The sequence below is a fragment of the Eublepharis macularius genome, chromosome 11 (genome assembly GCF_028583425.1).
Source record: "Eublepharis macularius isolate TG4126 chromosome 11, MPM_Emac_v1.0, whole genome shotgun sequence".
NCBI classification, from domain to species: domain Eukaryota; kingdom Metazoa; phylum Chordata; class Lepidosauria; order Squamata; family Eublepharidae; genus Eublepharis; species Eublepharis macularius.
The window spans coordinates 15,541,981-15,558,973 of record NC_072800.1 but is presented as its reverse complement, the minus strand read 5'-3'; the positions used below and the strand labels follow the sequence as shown (position 1 = coordinate 15,558,973).

Below are 16,993 nucleotides of genomic sequence, written 5' to 3'. Positions count from 1 at the left end.
GTTAGTCTCTTGCCAGGAAAACCCCTCCAGGGCTCGCCATAAGTCAGCTATGACTTGAAGGCACTCTCTACCACCACCTTATCACTCAGCTAAGTTTTCAGCCTTCCTCCAGTTTCTTCCATTGGAAGTAAATCCAGAGGAGTTAGCCGTGTTAGTCTGGAGTAGTAAAACAGCAAAGAGTCCAGTAGCACCTTTAAGACTAACCAACTTTATAGTAGCACAAGCTTTCAAGAGCCACAGCTCTCTTCGTCAGACGCATCGGCTTTCGAGAACCACAGCTCTTTTTGTCAGATGCATCGTCAGCTTTCGAGAACCACAGCTCTGATGCACCTGACGAAGAGAGCTGTGGTTCTCGAAAGCTGATGATGCATCTGACAAAAAGAGCTGTGGTTCTTGAAAGTTTATGCTACAATAAAGTTGGTTAGTCTTAAAGGTGCTACTGGAATCTTTGCTATTTTCCATTGGAAGAAGTCTCTTCAAGCCAGAGGAAGAATTCTGACTTGCCTGAGTGGAGTGGTAGGATACAAGCCATGGTTCCTGGTATCTTTCACCTTTGAAATTCCATCAGGCAACCTACTTGTTTCTCTTTAAGCTTCTTTCTTCATCAGGGGAACTTCCACTGCTCAAGGTGAAATTTGAAATACTCCATTGAAGATCCCCCCGTCGAAGCTTAAAGTGAAATGTGTAGGGATCCAAAAACTCTTAATAAATCCTTTCACTTTGCACTTGGTTTTCCTTTTTTTCTGTCTTCTGGTGCGGCCACTGTTTCTCCATCAGGCAACTGACAGGAAAGGGGGGAGGAAAACTAGCAAACAGGCTCCACCCACAGCTTGCTAACTTTTGGCCCGTTTCTATACATGGTTCCCCCTCATTCTGTTTCCCCTCACCTGGGCCGTTTCCAGACGGCTTACTGGCCCCCGGAACGTCGCGCCACGTTGCGGGGAAAACACGAAATACCGCGTTTTCTCGTGCGAGTTTTGCGCGGCATCATGTGACGTCGCGCAAAACTCGCACGAGAAAACGCGATATTTCGCGTTTTCCCCGCAACGTGGCGCGACGTTCCGGGGGCCAGTAAGCCGTCTGGAAACGGCCCAGGTTTCACCTTGTTTCTCATTCTGTCACTTCCTGAGATGGGAGGGAAAGGCAATATTTTTTATTGTTTCTAATTGACAATCCAAGCGTGGAAGTGATATATAACTCTTATCAACACTTCCTATCAAGTACAAGCTCATAAAAGAAATTTAAGTAATGAGTGCATGCAGAGAGTAATTTTTTTTAATCTATAGTTTCTTCCTTCCCAGAGAGATTCATTCCATGTGCTTGTTGAAGTTCCATGAACACAGGGAAAATATTGGACAACAGCATCTGCTCAGAAGTGAGATGGCAGATGGCCTCCCATTTATCAAACAGTAAGGAAAATACGTGATAAGCTATGCAAATACACACAATATTACAGAAAATTCCCAGGTGGAGGCTTGTGTAACAGTGATGAGGAGTGTGCTTCCTCTTTGCATTTAACCATATTTACCAGCTCCATTGCCACTAGTTCTCAAGGTACCAAAGCCACTCAATTTTGCCAATAAACAAGACATGCTTTTCTCTTTAAAAAAAACTAAAAACCTTTGGGTTATATATTTATCATGAAAAGACAGCCTGTGGATGTGCCACTATATGTTCCAGCCAAGATTGGTTTCCTGATAAACAAAGATAATTTATCATATCAACAAAAACTACAAGCGTCCATGCCAATGATGTCCTTTCCTCTAAGATCATACTCTCTTCTACACAGCTCACCAATTCTATGGTGACCTGCGGAATATGCTCTAATAGAATTATCTCAAAGTCAAGTCAATGGGGAATTGTGTCTAGTGTCAGGAATTGTCTATGCTTCATTTCTATCTGAACTGGAGGATACTATCTGCTCTTCCAATGTTTTCCTATATGATTCTTATTCTGCAAGCTCTATACTGTAATGGCTTTTTTTCAGCAAGAATGCAGTGGAACAGAGTTCCGGCACCTCTTGAAAATGATCACATGGCCGGTGGCCCCGCCCCCTGATCTCCAGACAGGGGGGAGATTAGATTGCCCTCCGTGCCGCTTGGTGGCGTGGAGGGCAACCTAATCTCCCCTCTGTCTGGAGATCAGGGGGTGGGGCCACCAGCCATGTGACCATTTTCACCAAGGGCAATTTAAACTTTAAAAAACTCCCCCTTTTTTCCAGCGGACCCAAAGTCTTGAATTGCACCACTGAGTTCCACCACCTCTTTTCCCAGAAAAAAAGCCCTGGTAATCATAATTTTAAACTGCATTTTTCTAGCTACCAGAGGCAGATCTATCCATAGAGAAGTTTATAAGCTGGGATCCAAAAAGCAAAAAAGTCGTCCGGTAAGTGTTCCAAGAACACATCGGGATTTCTGAGGCTCAAACTAAATGTTACACACAGATGTATGCGATTACCCCAGTGGCACCTTTTAGCACGAGATGCTTCCGGAAGAACTATCAAGATTGTTCCCTGCCTGGCCCTGCTCAAAGAGCCTTCGGGGAGGTGAAGAGGAAATAAACTCTCAGAGGAGTTCGCAGGCTCTAGAGAGGTGAAATTGACAAAGCCTTCTGAGCTGCCTTTTAAAAATCGGCTTCCCGGCTAACATTGCGTCTCCCTTCACTTGAGCGTCCTCGCGTAAGAGGTCTTGTGTAGAGAGGCTCTGAGAGAGGCTGGGATTTGGAGCGGCGTTAACGATGGCAAGGAATGTAACAGGCGTCACCCACTCCCCGGTTTGCTGCAGATCCCACCTGACTCTTTATAATTGGCTTTTTTCGGTTTTAAAAGAGCCACAGGAATAATGTTATGTGCATTCCTGTATAACTAGTCGGTTTGCGCCAAGGCTGCCCTTTCTATTGCACCCTTCAAAAAGTTAATTCAGAAAACTGATTTTACTGATGCACCACGGGAAGCCAAAGTTTAAAAAGAAATCAGCTAGCCCAAAAGTGTGTAGAGAAACATTGAGGCATATGCGTGCGGCTCTGGGGATCCTGGTAGAATTAAGCTGTAAGCAGATGTAAATAGTTTGTTAATGATCAAAGACTTATGTGCCATTATTGGAGCCAAGATCCAGATCTTAATAAAGGTGAATGTGCGCTTGGTGCATAATGAAGCCTATGAAATTAGCCCTTTTGCCTGTAAATGCATTCAGTTCTAAAGAAAAGGACGTACCATGAGTAGTCCTATACATCTCTGATGGAAGGCAGCTCTGATTGCCAGACGGGCTCAGTTGCTGAAAATGCAGAGGAGTTTTCACTGTAAATGAAGGAAAGGAAATGATTGGTTAACATAAGAAAGAAGCAATCCAAATCCAAATCCAATTTATTACAGCAAAAGCCAGCAATATAAAACAATAGGATTACAAGCAATAAATCAATATTATCAATACAGGAAAACCACAGGCATAAAGGGATAAGGGTGAAAATGGAATAACAATAATGAAAATAGAAAAAAATGTATGATGTTTTTTCCACTAAGAGAAGTTTACGTTTTCTGATAGCTAAAGAGCAGAATTTGTCCACAGCATAGGTTACTGAGCTCTGAGAATCTTCTAAAAGAAATTTGCGCAGAACTTCTGGTCTAAATTCCAAATAGGATTGCAAAGGGATGAATTTAGACAAAAGAGGTAGTATGAGGCGAGACCGTTCTTCACAATAAAATTCACAGAATAAAAGTATGTGAGTAACCGATTCCACCATATTGTCCATGCATGGACATAAGCGCTCATGCATTGGTATCTGCCAGAATTTGCCGTACAATACAGCTGAAGGCAATGCCTCAAACCGGGCTCTAGAAAATGCCCATCTGTAGGACTCATAAAGAATAAAGAAGCAATAAGAAAGCCACCGACACAAACTTCCCACCGTCCCATCTCACTCACCATAGGGAGTCTCCGGTGACACTGGAAATGCAGGGGTAGCCGGGGCTGCTTCATTTCCGTTCTTGATTGGTGAGAAGATACCACCATCTGCTTCATCCAGGTTTTCATGGTAGCATGCAGCACCTATCTGAACAGTAAAATGAATGTGTGAACACACAGAGCTGCCTTCTTTTGAGTCAGCCCACGGGTCTATTGAAGTCCATATTATCTACCCTCACTGAGGGCAGTTCTCCGAAGTTTCAGGTAGAAGTTTTGCGCGTCACCCGCCACCTGATCCTTTTAGCTGCAGAGGCCGTAGATTGACTCTGGGACCATCTGCGAAGCGAACGCTCTGCCCCAGAGCCACAGCCCCTTCTCTGGCATCATATAAGCTTCCAATGTAATGACTGTATCCACTTTTCAAACAGAAAAGGTCTCAGCATCCACAAAGTAATAGACAAAAGGGCACGTGCAGCTAAATATAATCTGCAAAAGCAGCCACTAACTCCACTCCCAATCGTACACCCTCCTTTGACCACAGAGGGAACAAGAAGAGCTTGTTTCAAGCTCTTTGTGGGCCCTTGGCCAAGAGGCTATCAGTTGATCTAGTTCCATTTATGTCTCTAGATTTCTGGGGAAGAGATCCTTTTCTGAGAAAGTGGATCATGCTCTCCCTTTCCATCCCATAACCATGGCAAGCTGCAGAAGAAGTTTTCAAGGGCAATGACTGTAACTTGCAAGAAGCACCCTATTTAGGAGAGCCAGTTTGGTCTAGTGTTTAAGAGCGTGGGAGAGCTGGGTTTGATTCCCCACTCCTCCACTTGAAGCCAGCTGGGTGACCTTGGGTCAGTCACAGCTCTCTGGAGCTCTCTCAGCCCCACCCACCTCACAGGGTGTTTTGTTGTGGGGATAATAGTAACATACTTTGTAAACCGCTCTGAGTGGGTATTAAGTTGTCCTGAAGGGCGGCATATAAATCGAATGTTATTATTATATTATTACTTGCAAGTAGCACCCTATTTAAACACCATTGCTTCCAAGGGCAGTGACTGTCACTTGCAAGTCATTTAAACACCCTTCTGGACTCAAGCCTGTTCAGAGCACCAAAGATTCTGGCTGCTCACGTTACAAATAGGGGGTGAGGGTTGCAAGACAATAGAGGCTTGCCTAAGTGACTCAGGACTAGACATGGGCACGGACTGAAAAAAATTAACGAACCAGCGGATCGTGGTTCGGTGCAGACGACGATCCCGAATTCCCGACCTGCAACGAACATCTCCCGATGCCGAACAGAACCAACATTCAGCTGGAATGTTGTAAACTAGCAATTCTCAACCACTGATTCACATACCACTGGTGGGATGCAGAAACAGTCTAGGTGTGGTGCAGGTCTTTCGTAACAATGACTAAGAATTCACTCTCTCTCAATCCGCGTTTCCACAGGCAAGTGTAATCTATTGTCTCCTGCTGACCCAATCTGCTGCAGATTATCCACCTTCTGGCATGCTAGTAATGACCCTGGACATTCACGTTTCTCCTAATCGCCCATCCTCCTTGCCTGCTAGCAAGTGTCTTTGATGCGCCCCTTCCTGAGGACCTTACCTGCCAGGAATTATCCATTAAAGCCACAGCAATAAAATTTACTTCCCACGACACTACTGCAATTTGCTATGTCCTTATAAATGTACCATAAACTACAAATATAACAACAGAATAACGGCAAATATTTCAAAGTCCTTAGAACAAGAGAACTTTTTGTTAGTATCACAGGGGGACCCAGGTTCTTTGATAGAATGACCGGTGGTGTGTATGATACAAAGTGTTCAGAACCACGGTTATAAAATATCTAACAGTAAAATAGTAAAGAGTCCAGTAGCACCTCTAAGACTAACCAACTTTATTGTAGCATAAGCTTTTGAGAACCACAGCTCTCTTCATCAGATGAGATGCATCTGACGAAGAGAACTGAGATTCTTGAAAGCTTATGCTACAGTAAAGTTGGTTAGTCTTAAAGGTGCTACTGGACTCTTTTTGATTTTGCTACTGCACGGTTAATGCCTCAGCATCAACCAAATTCACCTTTTCCAGCCTCTAGATGAGAAAACAGCCTCCAGTCAAAAGGTATATCTGCTTGTGGCCTCCTATGCAGGCGTCATGGGCTACGCAGGTGTCATTAACAGCACGCTGTTCATTTCTTTTGCTCATATAATTCTTGCTTACCTCTTTGGTCTCCCCTCCAGCAACTAAAGGCCCTGGACTTTCCGGATGGTCAGAGGCAGCTGACTTCGCCCATCTGCACTTCGTATACGATGGTTGCGCTGGAATGTCATTGTCATACTGGCCAAAGCTCAACTTCCTGCTTCTTCCCCCTGTTATACAGTCCCCTCGGGAACCTGGAGATGCAAGCAACACACAGAAAAGCTTGTCTAGTGTATTAATCCAGCTACGACACAGTCAAAACATTTTCCAGACAAATCTCTTGGATCATAAGGAAATCATCCGGTAGAATGGAGTTCAGGGTAATGGTAAGTAGGATGTATCTCAGGGACGATGACACGTTCCAACATTTACTGATACAAAACTACCTAACTGTGAAGCGGTTGACAAACATACAGCTAAAATATATTCTACAATACTGCATTCCAAATGACTGATTATAGAAAAAAATCAGCATGTGTGATTATGTACGGAAGTTTGCTGGGTGGCCTTTGGCCAGTCACGTGCCTTAGCCTAACCTACCTTAAAAGGGTTGTTGTGAGGATAAGATGTAGGAGAGGTGAGTTATTTAAGTAGGGTTGCCAGCCTCCAGCTGGTGGCTGGAGATCTCCCGGAATTACCACTGATCTGCAAGTTCTGTTCGCCTGGAGAAAATGGCTGCTTTGAAGGGTGGACTCTACGGCATGATAAATTGCTGAGGCCCCTCCCCTCCCAAACCACACCTGCTCCAAGCTCCACCCCTAAAATCTCCAGGATTTTCTCAACCTGGAGCTGGCAACCCAATATTTAAGCCACTGGGAAGAATATTGGGATATAAATGAAGTAAATACGTACATACTTAAGAGTGATTCCGCACATGTTGGATAATGCACTTCCAATCCTCTTTATAGATCATTTGGAACAGATTTTTTCATGTGCGGAACAAAAAATCCACCTCAAACGATTGATAAAGTGCATTGAAAGTGCATTATCCAACGTGTGCGGAATCGGCCTTAGCAGGAATGTGGAGTTAAGTGTTTCTACAGCTGTCTATAACTTTGATGGATTGTAATGCAGGACCAGAAGTGAAAGTAACAGAGAGGCTGTTATATAATGCCCTGTAAGCACTTCTATTTTTAGCATAACACACAGGCAAATTAGGCTATAAACTGCTATTCTGATCCTAAACATTTTTATTCCCCCAAATGAGAGATGTAGTCAAAATTGCATACTATTCCTTTTAAAATTAGAAACACCGCCCTTTGTTCTTCTGCAATATTTATAATACAAAAGAGAATAGAACAATTATCTGATCACAATAGTCCAAACCGAAAAATCGTGATAACTGATTTCAGGAATACCAAGACTAGACATTATACAGTCTGGAAGGAATAAATGAGGAATACAACATAGGTAAAACCTACACCAGGGGTCTCCAACATGTAGCTTGTGATCCAGTAGAAGCTTGCTGGCTGCTGCAGAGTAGCATGCACATCCCCCTGGAAGACCCAGGAAATGATAGGAAGAAAAAAGATCTACCCTAGGGCTCCTTCCCAAGCTTTTTTGTTTGGTAGGATTTTCCTCTGTACTGCCTGGCTGACAACTTCATTCCTCTTACTCTCGCTCTTATTTCTAAACCATGCTCTATATCTGAGACAGATTTGGTAACAAGCTGGGGGCAGAAGTAACTAGGAATACTTTTCATTACTCAGAAGTAGCTCTCGTTAAAGAAAAGGTTGGGGACCCTTCTCCACACATACTTAAGGCTAGCCTGCATTAAAATTCCTATACACCCACTTTACTGATTTTAAAAAACATGCTTTGAAATCATAGTTATTATAGTGTTCTACTAAACAAAGCTATATTCAAAGTTATGGTACAGTAACCAATCTCTGGTCGTTAGAAACAAATTCCGTCCATCTGAAAGTCCATTAGATTATCCTGAAGAGACGTACGATCCCAATTTACTACACCCAATAGGAACCAATCTAGACACATTTGTTGGCTCATCCACATTGCTGCTCAAAGGGGAGGAATAATGGTAACCAAATAGAACTGACTGAGAGGGAGGGTATAACTTTTCCTCATCTGCTCCTTTCCCTCTTCCATTTATTCCTTGCCTTTCTCTGTGGCTTCCAAGTGTGACAGCTGTTTGGGTGGGTGCAAATCTAAACCCTTGCTGCCAAGAGGAAAGTCTTTCCAGGGCTAATTACAAGATATTACTTTCTGTCTCAAGAGCTTCAGTTCCTCCAGGTGTTCTCACACCCTCATGAATTTGGGAACCACAAGCTTACGGAGTATTTTCTCCATTTTCAGCCCAAAGATTGCTGGTCAAACTTATGGGGGCTCATTGCCAACTGGGGTTGCCAGCCTCCAGGTACATCTTGGAGATCTCCTGAAATTACTACATTCGAGAAAATGGCTGCTTTGGAGAAGGAACTCTATGGCATTAGACTCTACTGAGGCAACTTCACATGGATGCTTTGAAGTAAAATAAATCAATAAATAAAAGTAGAAGATCCTAATCACAGACATCCCGTTTAAAAAAATCTAATTTAGCTCTAACAGGGGAAAACTCTATCAATTATAATAATAACAATAATAATAACATTCGATTTATATACTGCTCTTCAGGATACTGTGTAATCCACTTTGAGTCTCAGTGAGAAAGGCAGACTATAAATAAATAAATACATACATAAATAAAATGACTTAACACTCATTCAGAGCAGTTTACAAAGTATGTTATTATTATCCTCACAACAACAATCACCCTGTGAGGTGCGTGGAACTGAGAGAGCTCCAAGAAGCTGCGACTGACCCACGGTCTCCCAGCTGGCTTCAAGCGGAGGAGTAAGGAATCAAACCCGGCTCTCCAGATTAGAGTCCCGCACTCTTAACCACTACACTGAACTGGCTCTCGTGACTAAAAGCGGCTGCACAAAAAATGGTACTCTGCACAATCTGTGATACACTAAACTGATGGTCCATCAGGGACATAATAAATATGCAGTTTTGTTGCTTGTTATATATTTACAGATTAGATGCTATTACAAACAGTGGAAATCTGTCTAATTTACTGCCATGTTTTCAAAAAGTGGTTTAGATTTATCAGTGTTATGGAAACAAAAGTACACCACAAGAACACTAGTTTTTTTAAAAATCTGCTCACTGTAACTGGGTGGGAGGAAAGAGATCACAATATCATGTATTATTTTAATACATTTTTAAACAGCGAACAAATGCAAGAAGCCAGCAAGGTGGCGGGGCGGGGGGGGGCACCCACAAATGTGTGCAAGCTTTACTGATCACCAGAATCCGTTCAAATTAGGGCTGCCAACTGTGTGGAGAATAATTGTCCCATCCCTTGGGCCAAGATGATTTACCAGGTGATGTTATTTTCTCCATGAAAAGTTTCACCTACCCATTTCTACACATTAAGCCTCTACCGAAAGGGCATTTTTTTCACCAGGCTTCTAGTTAGGGTTGCCAAATCCAGGTTTAATCAACATACACCACTTTAATTTACACTTCTAGCAAAACAATGCTACAAACACTATCCTTGTGACGTAGGGATCCCAGACCCCTGGTGGGGGCGGGGGATCCCCTGCCCCTGCCCCCACTCTCCCACCCCACCCCCACTTACCTTACCTGTGGGATCCCCCATGGTGCTGCGCATTCCTGTGTGCAGCAGCCACCAGGATTGGGCCCGTTTTGGCCCAGATCGAGGCTGCTGCGGAGCATGGGAGTGCTCCTGCGCTCTGTAGCACCTGAAAACAGGCCTGATCTGTGGCAAAACGGGCTCATTTTCGGCCCATTTCAGCACAAATTGGGCCTGTTTTGAGGCACTGTGGAGTGCAGTAGCACTCCTGTGCTCCGCAGCACCTGAAAACGGGCCCGTTCTGCTACGGATCGGGCCCATTTTCAGGCGCTGCAGAGCGCAGGAGCGCTCCTGTGCTCTGCAGCACCCCAAAACGGGCCTGTTTCAGCACAGATCGGGCCCGTTTTGAGCCCCTGCGGAGCCTGGACATGCTCCCAGGGACTACGCAACTTCTGAAGTGATGTCATCATGCATGTGGGGGCATGTGTGCACACGCTTTGCGTGTGCACACCCCCTCTCCCCCAAGGTAAGTGCCAGGCCCCTATCCCCCCCCCCCTATTGTGACGTAATGTCAGTCTTAACAAAAAAAGTAATCCACACTTTTGCGTTTGATTACTTCCTGTACAAACGTGGCTGCCGCAAAATCAACATTGGCTTTTAACTCGTACTGCTACAAAAGCCAATGAATTCAGACAACACCTGAATGTGCAGCCTTGTGGTTTGTGCTTTGTCCCAGACTTGTAAACTCCACCTCCGATTGTGACGCCGCACAAGAGCATAACATTCACTATCTCACTATTGATCTAGATCATCCAGTTCTGCCAAAGCAATGGGACACGGCTCTAAGCCTTATATCCGATGAGTCTGGATCTTAAGCGGCAACTTATTCAGCAAAAGGGTATATTCCATAGCACCTTCTTAGTAACAGATTAAATACAGTGTCCGATTGTTGACGTTGTAACTTAAAAGATGCATATCTTAAGCATATGCTTTGGACATGTCCAGTTATCCGATTTTTGGGGGAGGAAGCCATTATATTAATTTTCTACCCTCATTTATTTGTGAGGATGTTTATGTACTTGTAAATTATTTGTCTGTTTCATGGAACCTAACCAATGGTGAATGGAAATGGACCGTTTACTGTTATGGTAAGATTTGTTTTACAGCACTGGAAAAATAAAAGTCTGCTTCCCATTGGAAAAAGGATTTTAGGAACTTATTAACATTTGAATGTATTGCATATAGACAACAACTGAGTAGGGACTTTTTTAGAAATTTAGAGACCTTTTATAGAAGCTTATGTATAGATTCACCAGCACTGTTTCACTATTTTTGTTGTTGTCTGCTTTGCACAAATAAATAAAAACTAAAATTTTTAAAAGCCAGGAGCATAACACACTTCATTAGGCCAGGCCAGGGCTTTTTTTCAGCAGGAATGTGGTGGAATGGAGTTCCGGAATCTTTTGAAAATGGTCACATGGCCAGTGGCCCCGCCTCCTGATCTCCAGACAGAGGGGAATTTAGATTGCTCTCCGTGCCGCTAAGCGGTGCGGAGGGCAATCTAAACTCCCCTCTGTCTGGAGATCAGGGGGCGGGGCCACCAGCCATGTGACCATTTTCTCCAAGGGCAACCCACTGAGTTCCACTACCGCTTTTCCCAGAAAAAAAGCCCTGGGCCAGGTATTGTGTAGGGCTTACACTGAACAAATAAGTTGTCCACAGCGAGGTCATAGAGCTAGAAGGGATCCTAAGAATCATCTAGTCCAGCCCTGTGCACAATGCAAGAAATTCACGGCTATCCCATTCCCCACCCCCCACCCCCCACCCCACACATACTCTGCTGTATTCCCAGAGGAAGGCAAAAAAACTGCCAATTTGGCCTGGAAGAAAATTCCTTCCTGACCCCAAAGTGGCGATCAGCATTATCCCAGGCATATAAGAAACAGCAAGGAGAGCCAAGCACCAGGTCATTCCTTCATGCACTCTCTCTCTTGATCAGCGTACATTCATTTCCAAGTAAACACAAAAAAACTAATAAATAATAAAAAACATGAGCATAAAACAGTCAAAGAAAATAATGGCCAATGATAAAAATGAATAAGTGACCGACAGTTAAGATACAATAGTGTGCTTGGACTTAATTTTGTAAGCTTCTGCTCAGAATGTTGCGACACGTGTAGTAATTTGGGGATTAACATCTTCCAGAAGGTGAATTAAGGTTTTCCTTTTGGTAAGAGCGCTGTGGTGAAGATATTCAATCAAGTATTGTTTCCGTTGTGAGGCAAGGAGAGGGCACTCTGGAATAATATGAGACAACGAATCAAGAACTCCCAATTCACATGGGCATAGCCTGTTTTGAGAAGGTATTTGCAATTAGTGACGTACACTAATTGCAATTCAGTGACACAGCGTTTCTATCAACATGCAAACAGAGTGCCTGGTTAGTCTACGGATGCCTGGGCTTTCATACACAGACCATGAAAACTGTTCTCCTGCCTACGTTTGTTCCCAGTATTCTATATTTGGAAGCATGCTGCCAGGTTCCATTTAGCTGACACCAAGAGACGCATGCTCCCCAAACCCACATAACCCTTTTAAAAAGCCACATAAACTACTGGAAATCATCACAAGCAGTGATAATGGACACCACAACTTAGCTATGCAGTTACACAGTAACAGAAGAACAAAAGATGTGCAACCATTCCAAATCCCACCTCTGCCAACTTGTATCCGCTAAGTTAATCACTGGGTGTGGGGGGACTGTGGCTGAGTGGCAGAGCGTGCACTTTGCATACCAAAGGTTCCAGGTTCAATTCCTGCTGTTTCCATTATATAGTCTCATGTATCAAGAGCTGAGAATGATCTTTCTCTTACTTAGAACTGCTGCCAATCACATCACAACAGACAATGGATCAACAATGGCATTAAGGGGGAACGTCAGGTGCAGCCAAGTGGTGGGCTTGCTACCAGTGAGGTGCAAAAATAAATATATTTGTGTCTTAAAACAACAGCAACAGACAATTCTGACAGATGGGCCAGTGATATGATTCAGAATAGGGTTCCTCCATATGTCTCAAGCGTGAGCAAGTTATGAGGCTGTACACTCCTAGCAGGAGAAATTCCCTCCTTCGCCATCATTTATTTTATTTAAACCATTTATATGCTGCCTTTCCACTCAACTAAGGGTCTTCAAGGTGGCAAACAATCAAAATGTTTAAACAATATACATATATAAGAGAGAGAAAAATATATAAAATATTTAAAACAAACAAAACATATAAACACATGGGCACACAAGGAAGGAGGCGGCCAAGGGGAGTCAGTGAGGGAAGGCCCAACAAAACAAAAAAAGTCTTCACTGGGTGACAGAAGACAACGATAGAGGGAGACAGAGTTCCAGAGTTTTGTCTCCGTGACCGAGAAGGCCATTTCTTGGGTTGCCAACTGTCTAGGCTCAGATGGCTGAGCCCGAAGGGGCAGGGGGGGGGACTAAGAAAGAGTCAGAGAGATAGAGAGGTCAAGGTCTGTCCACCCTTCCATTCTACCAGGGCTTTTTTTCTGGGAAAAGAGGTGGTGGAACTCAGGACCGCACAATGACATCGCTTTGGGTCAGCTGGAACAAGGGGGGAGTTTTTTAAAGTTTAAATCACCCTCAGCGAAAATGGTCACATGGCTGGTAGCCCAGCTCCCTGATCTCCAGACAGAGGGGAGTTTAGATCTAAACTCCCGTCTGTCTGAAGATCAGGGGCAGGGCCACCAATCATGTGACCATTTTCAAGAGGTGCCGGAACTCCATTCCACCGCGTTCCAGCTGAAAAAAAAGCCCTGCATTCTACTATCCTGGAGCTAGTCCTCTGAAGTTCATAGGCCATACACTCCAACAAAGTTTAACAATTAAACAAAACAGTTAAAGAAAAGGTTGCCACATCTACAATGCAGCTTTTACAAAGGCTACTCAGTAATAGTCTTCATTTTGAAGAGTTGGGAATGTTTGAATGCCTCAGTAGCCTTTTTTTAAAGAATCTCTCTCTACACCTCTGGTGCTACACCTCTGAAGATGCCAGCCACAGCTGCTGGCGAAACGTCAGGAACTACAATGCCAAGACCACGGCAATACAGCCCGGAAAATCCACAACAACCATCGTTCTCCGGCCGTGAAAGCCTTCGACAATACAATCTCTCTCTAGTTAGTTCGTGCTTTGGACAGTGAAAGAACGTATGGACAGCGAGTCAACTTCAGCCAAAGGGCAGTCACAGAAGAGTTGAGCTGATGGTATCCTGAGGAAGCGTCCCTTCATCTTACACAGAAAATCGGCTTAGATCTACCGGCTTTAAGTCCTTTGAAGTGTCGATTGTTTTTTCAAGGGCTTCCTTCCTTTTTTCACCACACCTTCTTCTCTTCGTCTCTCCATCGTGATGTGATGGAAGCAGGACATGCCTTCCTGCATTCCTTGGCATCCTAGACTAGATAGCTAGAAAGGAATGCTATACCTACTCTTTCCTATCCCTCAATAGAGCTCTTTTTTAAAAAAAGACTCGTTTTTCTTATCTAAAGCTTAAACCAGGCTCTGTAGGTGAGTTTATTCCTTAGCATCCATTCTGTATTCACGCCTCATACGTGCTCTGCTGCACATCCTCTGCTAACATACAGTACAAGGATCCATCAGCACCCCCGTTAACTATGGTTAAGATTAACCAACTCCTCACTTAACCAAGACTCCTAAGGAGAATTTGACTATGTTTAGCACAAGTCTTGACACATCTGTCACCATGCTTCTGTCAAGAGGCGACAAATTAGGTCTGGCAAAGGAGCAGGGCTTTTTTTCTGGGAAAATAGGTGGTGGAACTCAGTGGTGGAACTCAGGGCTGCACAATGACATCACTTTGGGTCAGCTGGAACAAGGGGGGAGTTTTTTAAAGCTTAAATCGCCCTCGGCAAAAATGGTCACATGGCCCGATCTCCAGACAGAGGGGAACTTAGATTGCCCTCTGTGCCAGTGCACGGAGGGCGATCTAAACTCCCCTCTGTCTGGAGATCAGGGGGCGGGGCCATCAGCCATGTGACCATTTTCAAGAGGTGCCAGAACTCCGTTCCACCACATTCCAGCTGAAAAAAAGCCCTGCAAAGGAGTGTTTAACCTTGGGGATGATGACAGCCCTCGATCAGATGAGGAAAGAACTGAGAGCTGCTTTGTTCAGATCTTCCAAAATGCTCTGCTAACATACTTGGAATGAGCTTGCAGTAGTTAAAGCATTTTACAGACGGTTTTTAAACTTGCTCACATTTAGCCTTTGCAAACCGTCCTTTAAAAACAAAATTGTTTTAATTGGATAAGCTGCTACAGGAGACTGTTGCAGCGAGCCATGCAAGACAGCTGCAAAAAGAAAGATTTCGAGCGTGCCATAACCAGAAGTATGGAAAAGTAAACTGTGTAGGAGTTGGTTCCAAACAAGCCTCCAGAGAATGCCGCTGCCTTTCATGGAACTGCCTGCTAATACGTTTTTCAGATGAAGTTCCACATATTTATGCCGTTCTGTGCAAAATTCGCTAGAAGAACAATCTGCTACACCTACAGTTACCATTTATTAAGATGCCAAATGATGTCACCCAGAAATCTGACCTGGAGAGCAGCAAACCTTCCTTTGCAATCCAATCGGAGCTTCAAGTAGCATCACGAAGACAAAATATTTGTTTCCAAACCAAGAGAGGTGACATGATTGCTCAGAACACCAATTGCAAAGGAAATTGAAAGCATGGGTTTTATTTTCCATTACCTAATTTAAAAAAAATGAATCTTTTCAATGTCAGGTTAACAAGAAGTTGAAAGTTAAGAGCCACTGGAATAGAAGAGGTCTTCATGCACAAACTATTGCTGAACCCTGATCCACAGCACCAGAGTTTATCAGCTAGGTTTACTATGCACTTCTAAAAAACTGAAGAGCAGCAGATTCATACCGGGGCTCTCTCATGAAATCAGGGACATTTGATAAAACACATCTAAAGAAAAACATGGCCCAAACTTGGCCCGTCATCCATGACGGTCTGCGTGTGTGCGCGTGCACATGCACACACCACTGAATGGCTTCCAACTCGTGACAGGCCTATGAATTAATGACCTCCACAACTCCTTGCTCAGATCTTGCAAAATGAATGCCGTGGCTTCCTTTATCGAGTCAAGCCATCCCATTTTGGGCCTTCCTCTTTTCCTACTGCCTTCCACTTTTCCAAGCATTACTGTCTTTTCCCATGACGTGACCAAAGTATGATAGCCTCAGTTTTGTCATTTTTGCTTCTAGGGAGAATTCAGGCCTGATTTGATCTAGTACCCACTTATTTGTCTTTGGCCGTCCATGGTATCTGCAACTCTCCTCCAACACCACATTTCAAATGAATCAATTTTCTTCCTGTCTGCTTTCTTCACTGTCCAACTTTCATATCCATAGATAAGTAATGGGGAATACCGTAACATGGATAATCTTGATCTTGATCTCCAGTGACATATCCTTAAATACTTAATTATCTTTTCTAGTTCCCTCATGGCTGCCTGTCCAAGACTTAATCTCCTTCTGATTTCTTGGGTGCAGTCTCCCTTTCGGATGAAGACTGAGCCAAGGAAGAGAAAATCTTGAACAATTTCAATTTCTTCATTGTCAACCTTAAAATTGTGTAATTCCTCAATAATCGTTACTTTTGTCTTCTTGATGTTCAGCTGTAATTCTTCTTTGGCAATTTCTCTTTCAATCATCAGTAGTTGTTCACAGGGGTCATTTTGTAGAAAAAGAGCCGGAGGGATTTATTAGCATAACTCAATAGCATATGCCACGCCTCTTGCCATTACTGGAAATGTGTCATTAGCATAACTGATTTGCATATGCCACACACCCTGACATCACCTATCCTGGCTGTTTTGGACCCAATTCTGGCCATTCAGGGCTGAAATTGGGCCCAAAATGGCAAAAGGGGGCTGAAAATGACCGAAAAGGGGCCCAAAATGGTCCGGATCAGGCCGCTGCTGAACAGGAGCGTGATCCACCACCCGTCAGAGGCCTGATCCGGCCCATTTTGGCCCCAATCCAGGACAAAATGAGCCCACATGGTCGAGAGTCAGGTGGGCAGGGCCACCTGATATGTGACCTCTTTGGGGAACTGTCGGAACTGCGTTCCTGCGCGTTCCCCCTCGAAATGAGCCTTGGTTGTTCAAGTCTTCACTATATTTTGCCAGTAATGTGGTGTCATCTGCATATCTCAAACTGTTAATGTTCCTTCCAATTTTCACCCCATCTTCATCTAAATCTA

The 16,993-nt window shown here is 43.9% G+C and overlaps 1 protein-coding gene across 1 annotated transcript in view; it reads right to left on the bottom strand.

Annotated features, from left to right (window-relative positions):
* TNS3 (tensin 3) overlaps nt 1-16,993 on the bottom strand; it is a 361,185-nt gene that overhangs the window by 59,980 nt on the left and 284,212 nt on the right. The window contains exons 20-22 of the mRNA XM_054991056.1: nt 6,120-6,292; nt 3,921-4,047; nt 3,212-3,295 (exon numbers count right to left, since the gene is read on the bottom strand). Of these exons, the coding sequence (XP_054847031.1) occupies nt 3,212-3,295; nt 3,921-4,047; nt 6,120-6,292 (384 nt within the window). The remainder of the gene's footprint in view (nt 1-3,211; nt 3,296-3,920; nt 4,048-6,119; nt 6,293-16,993) is intronic.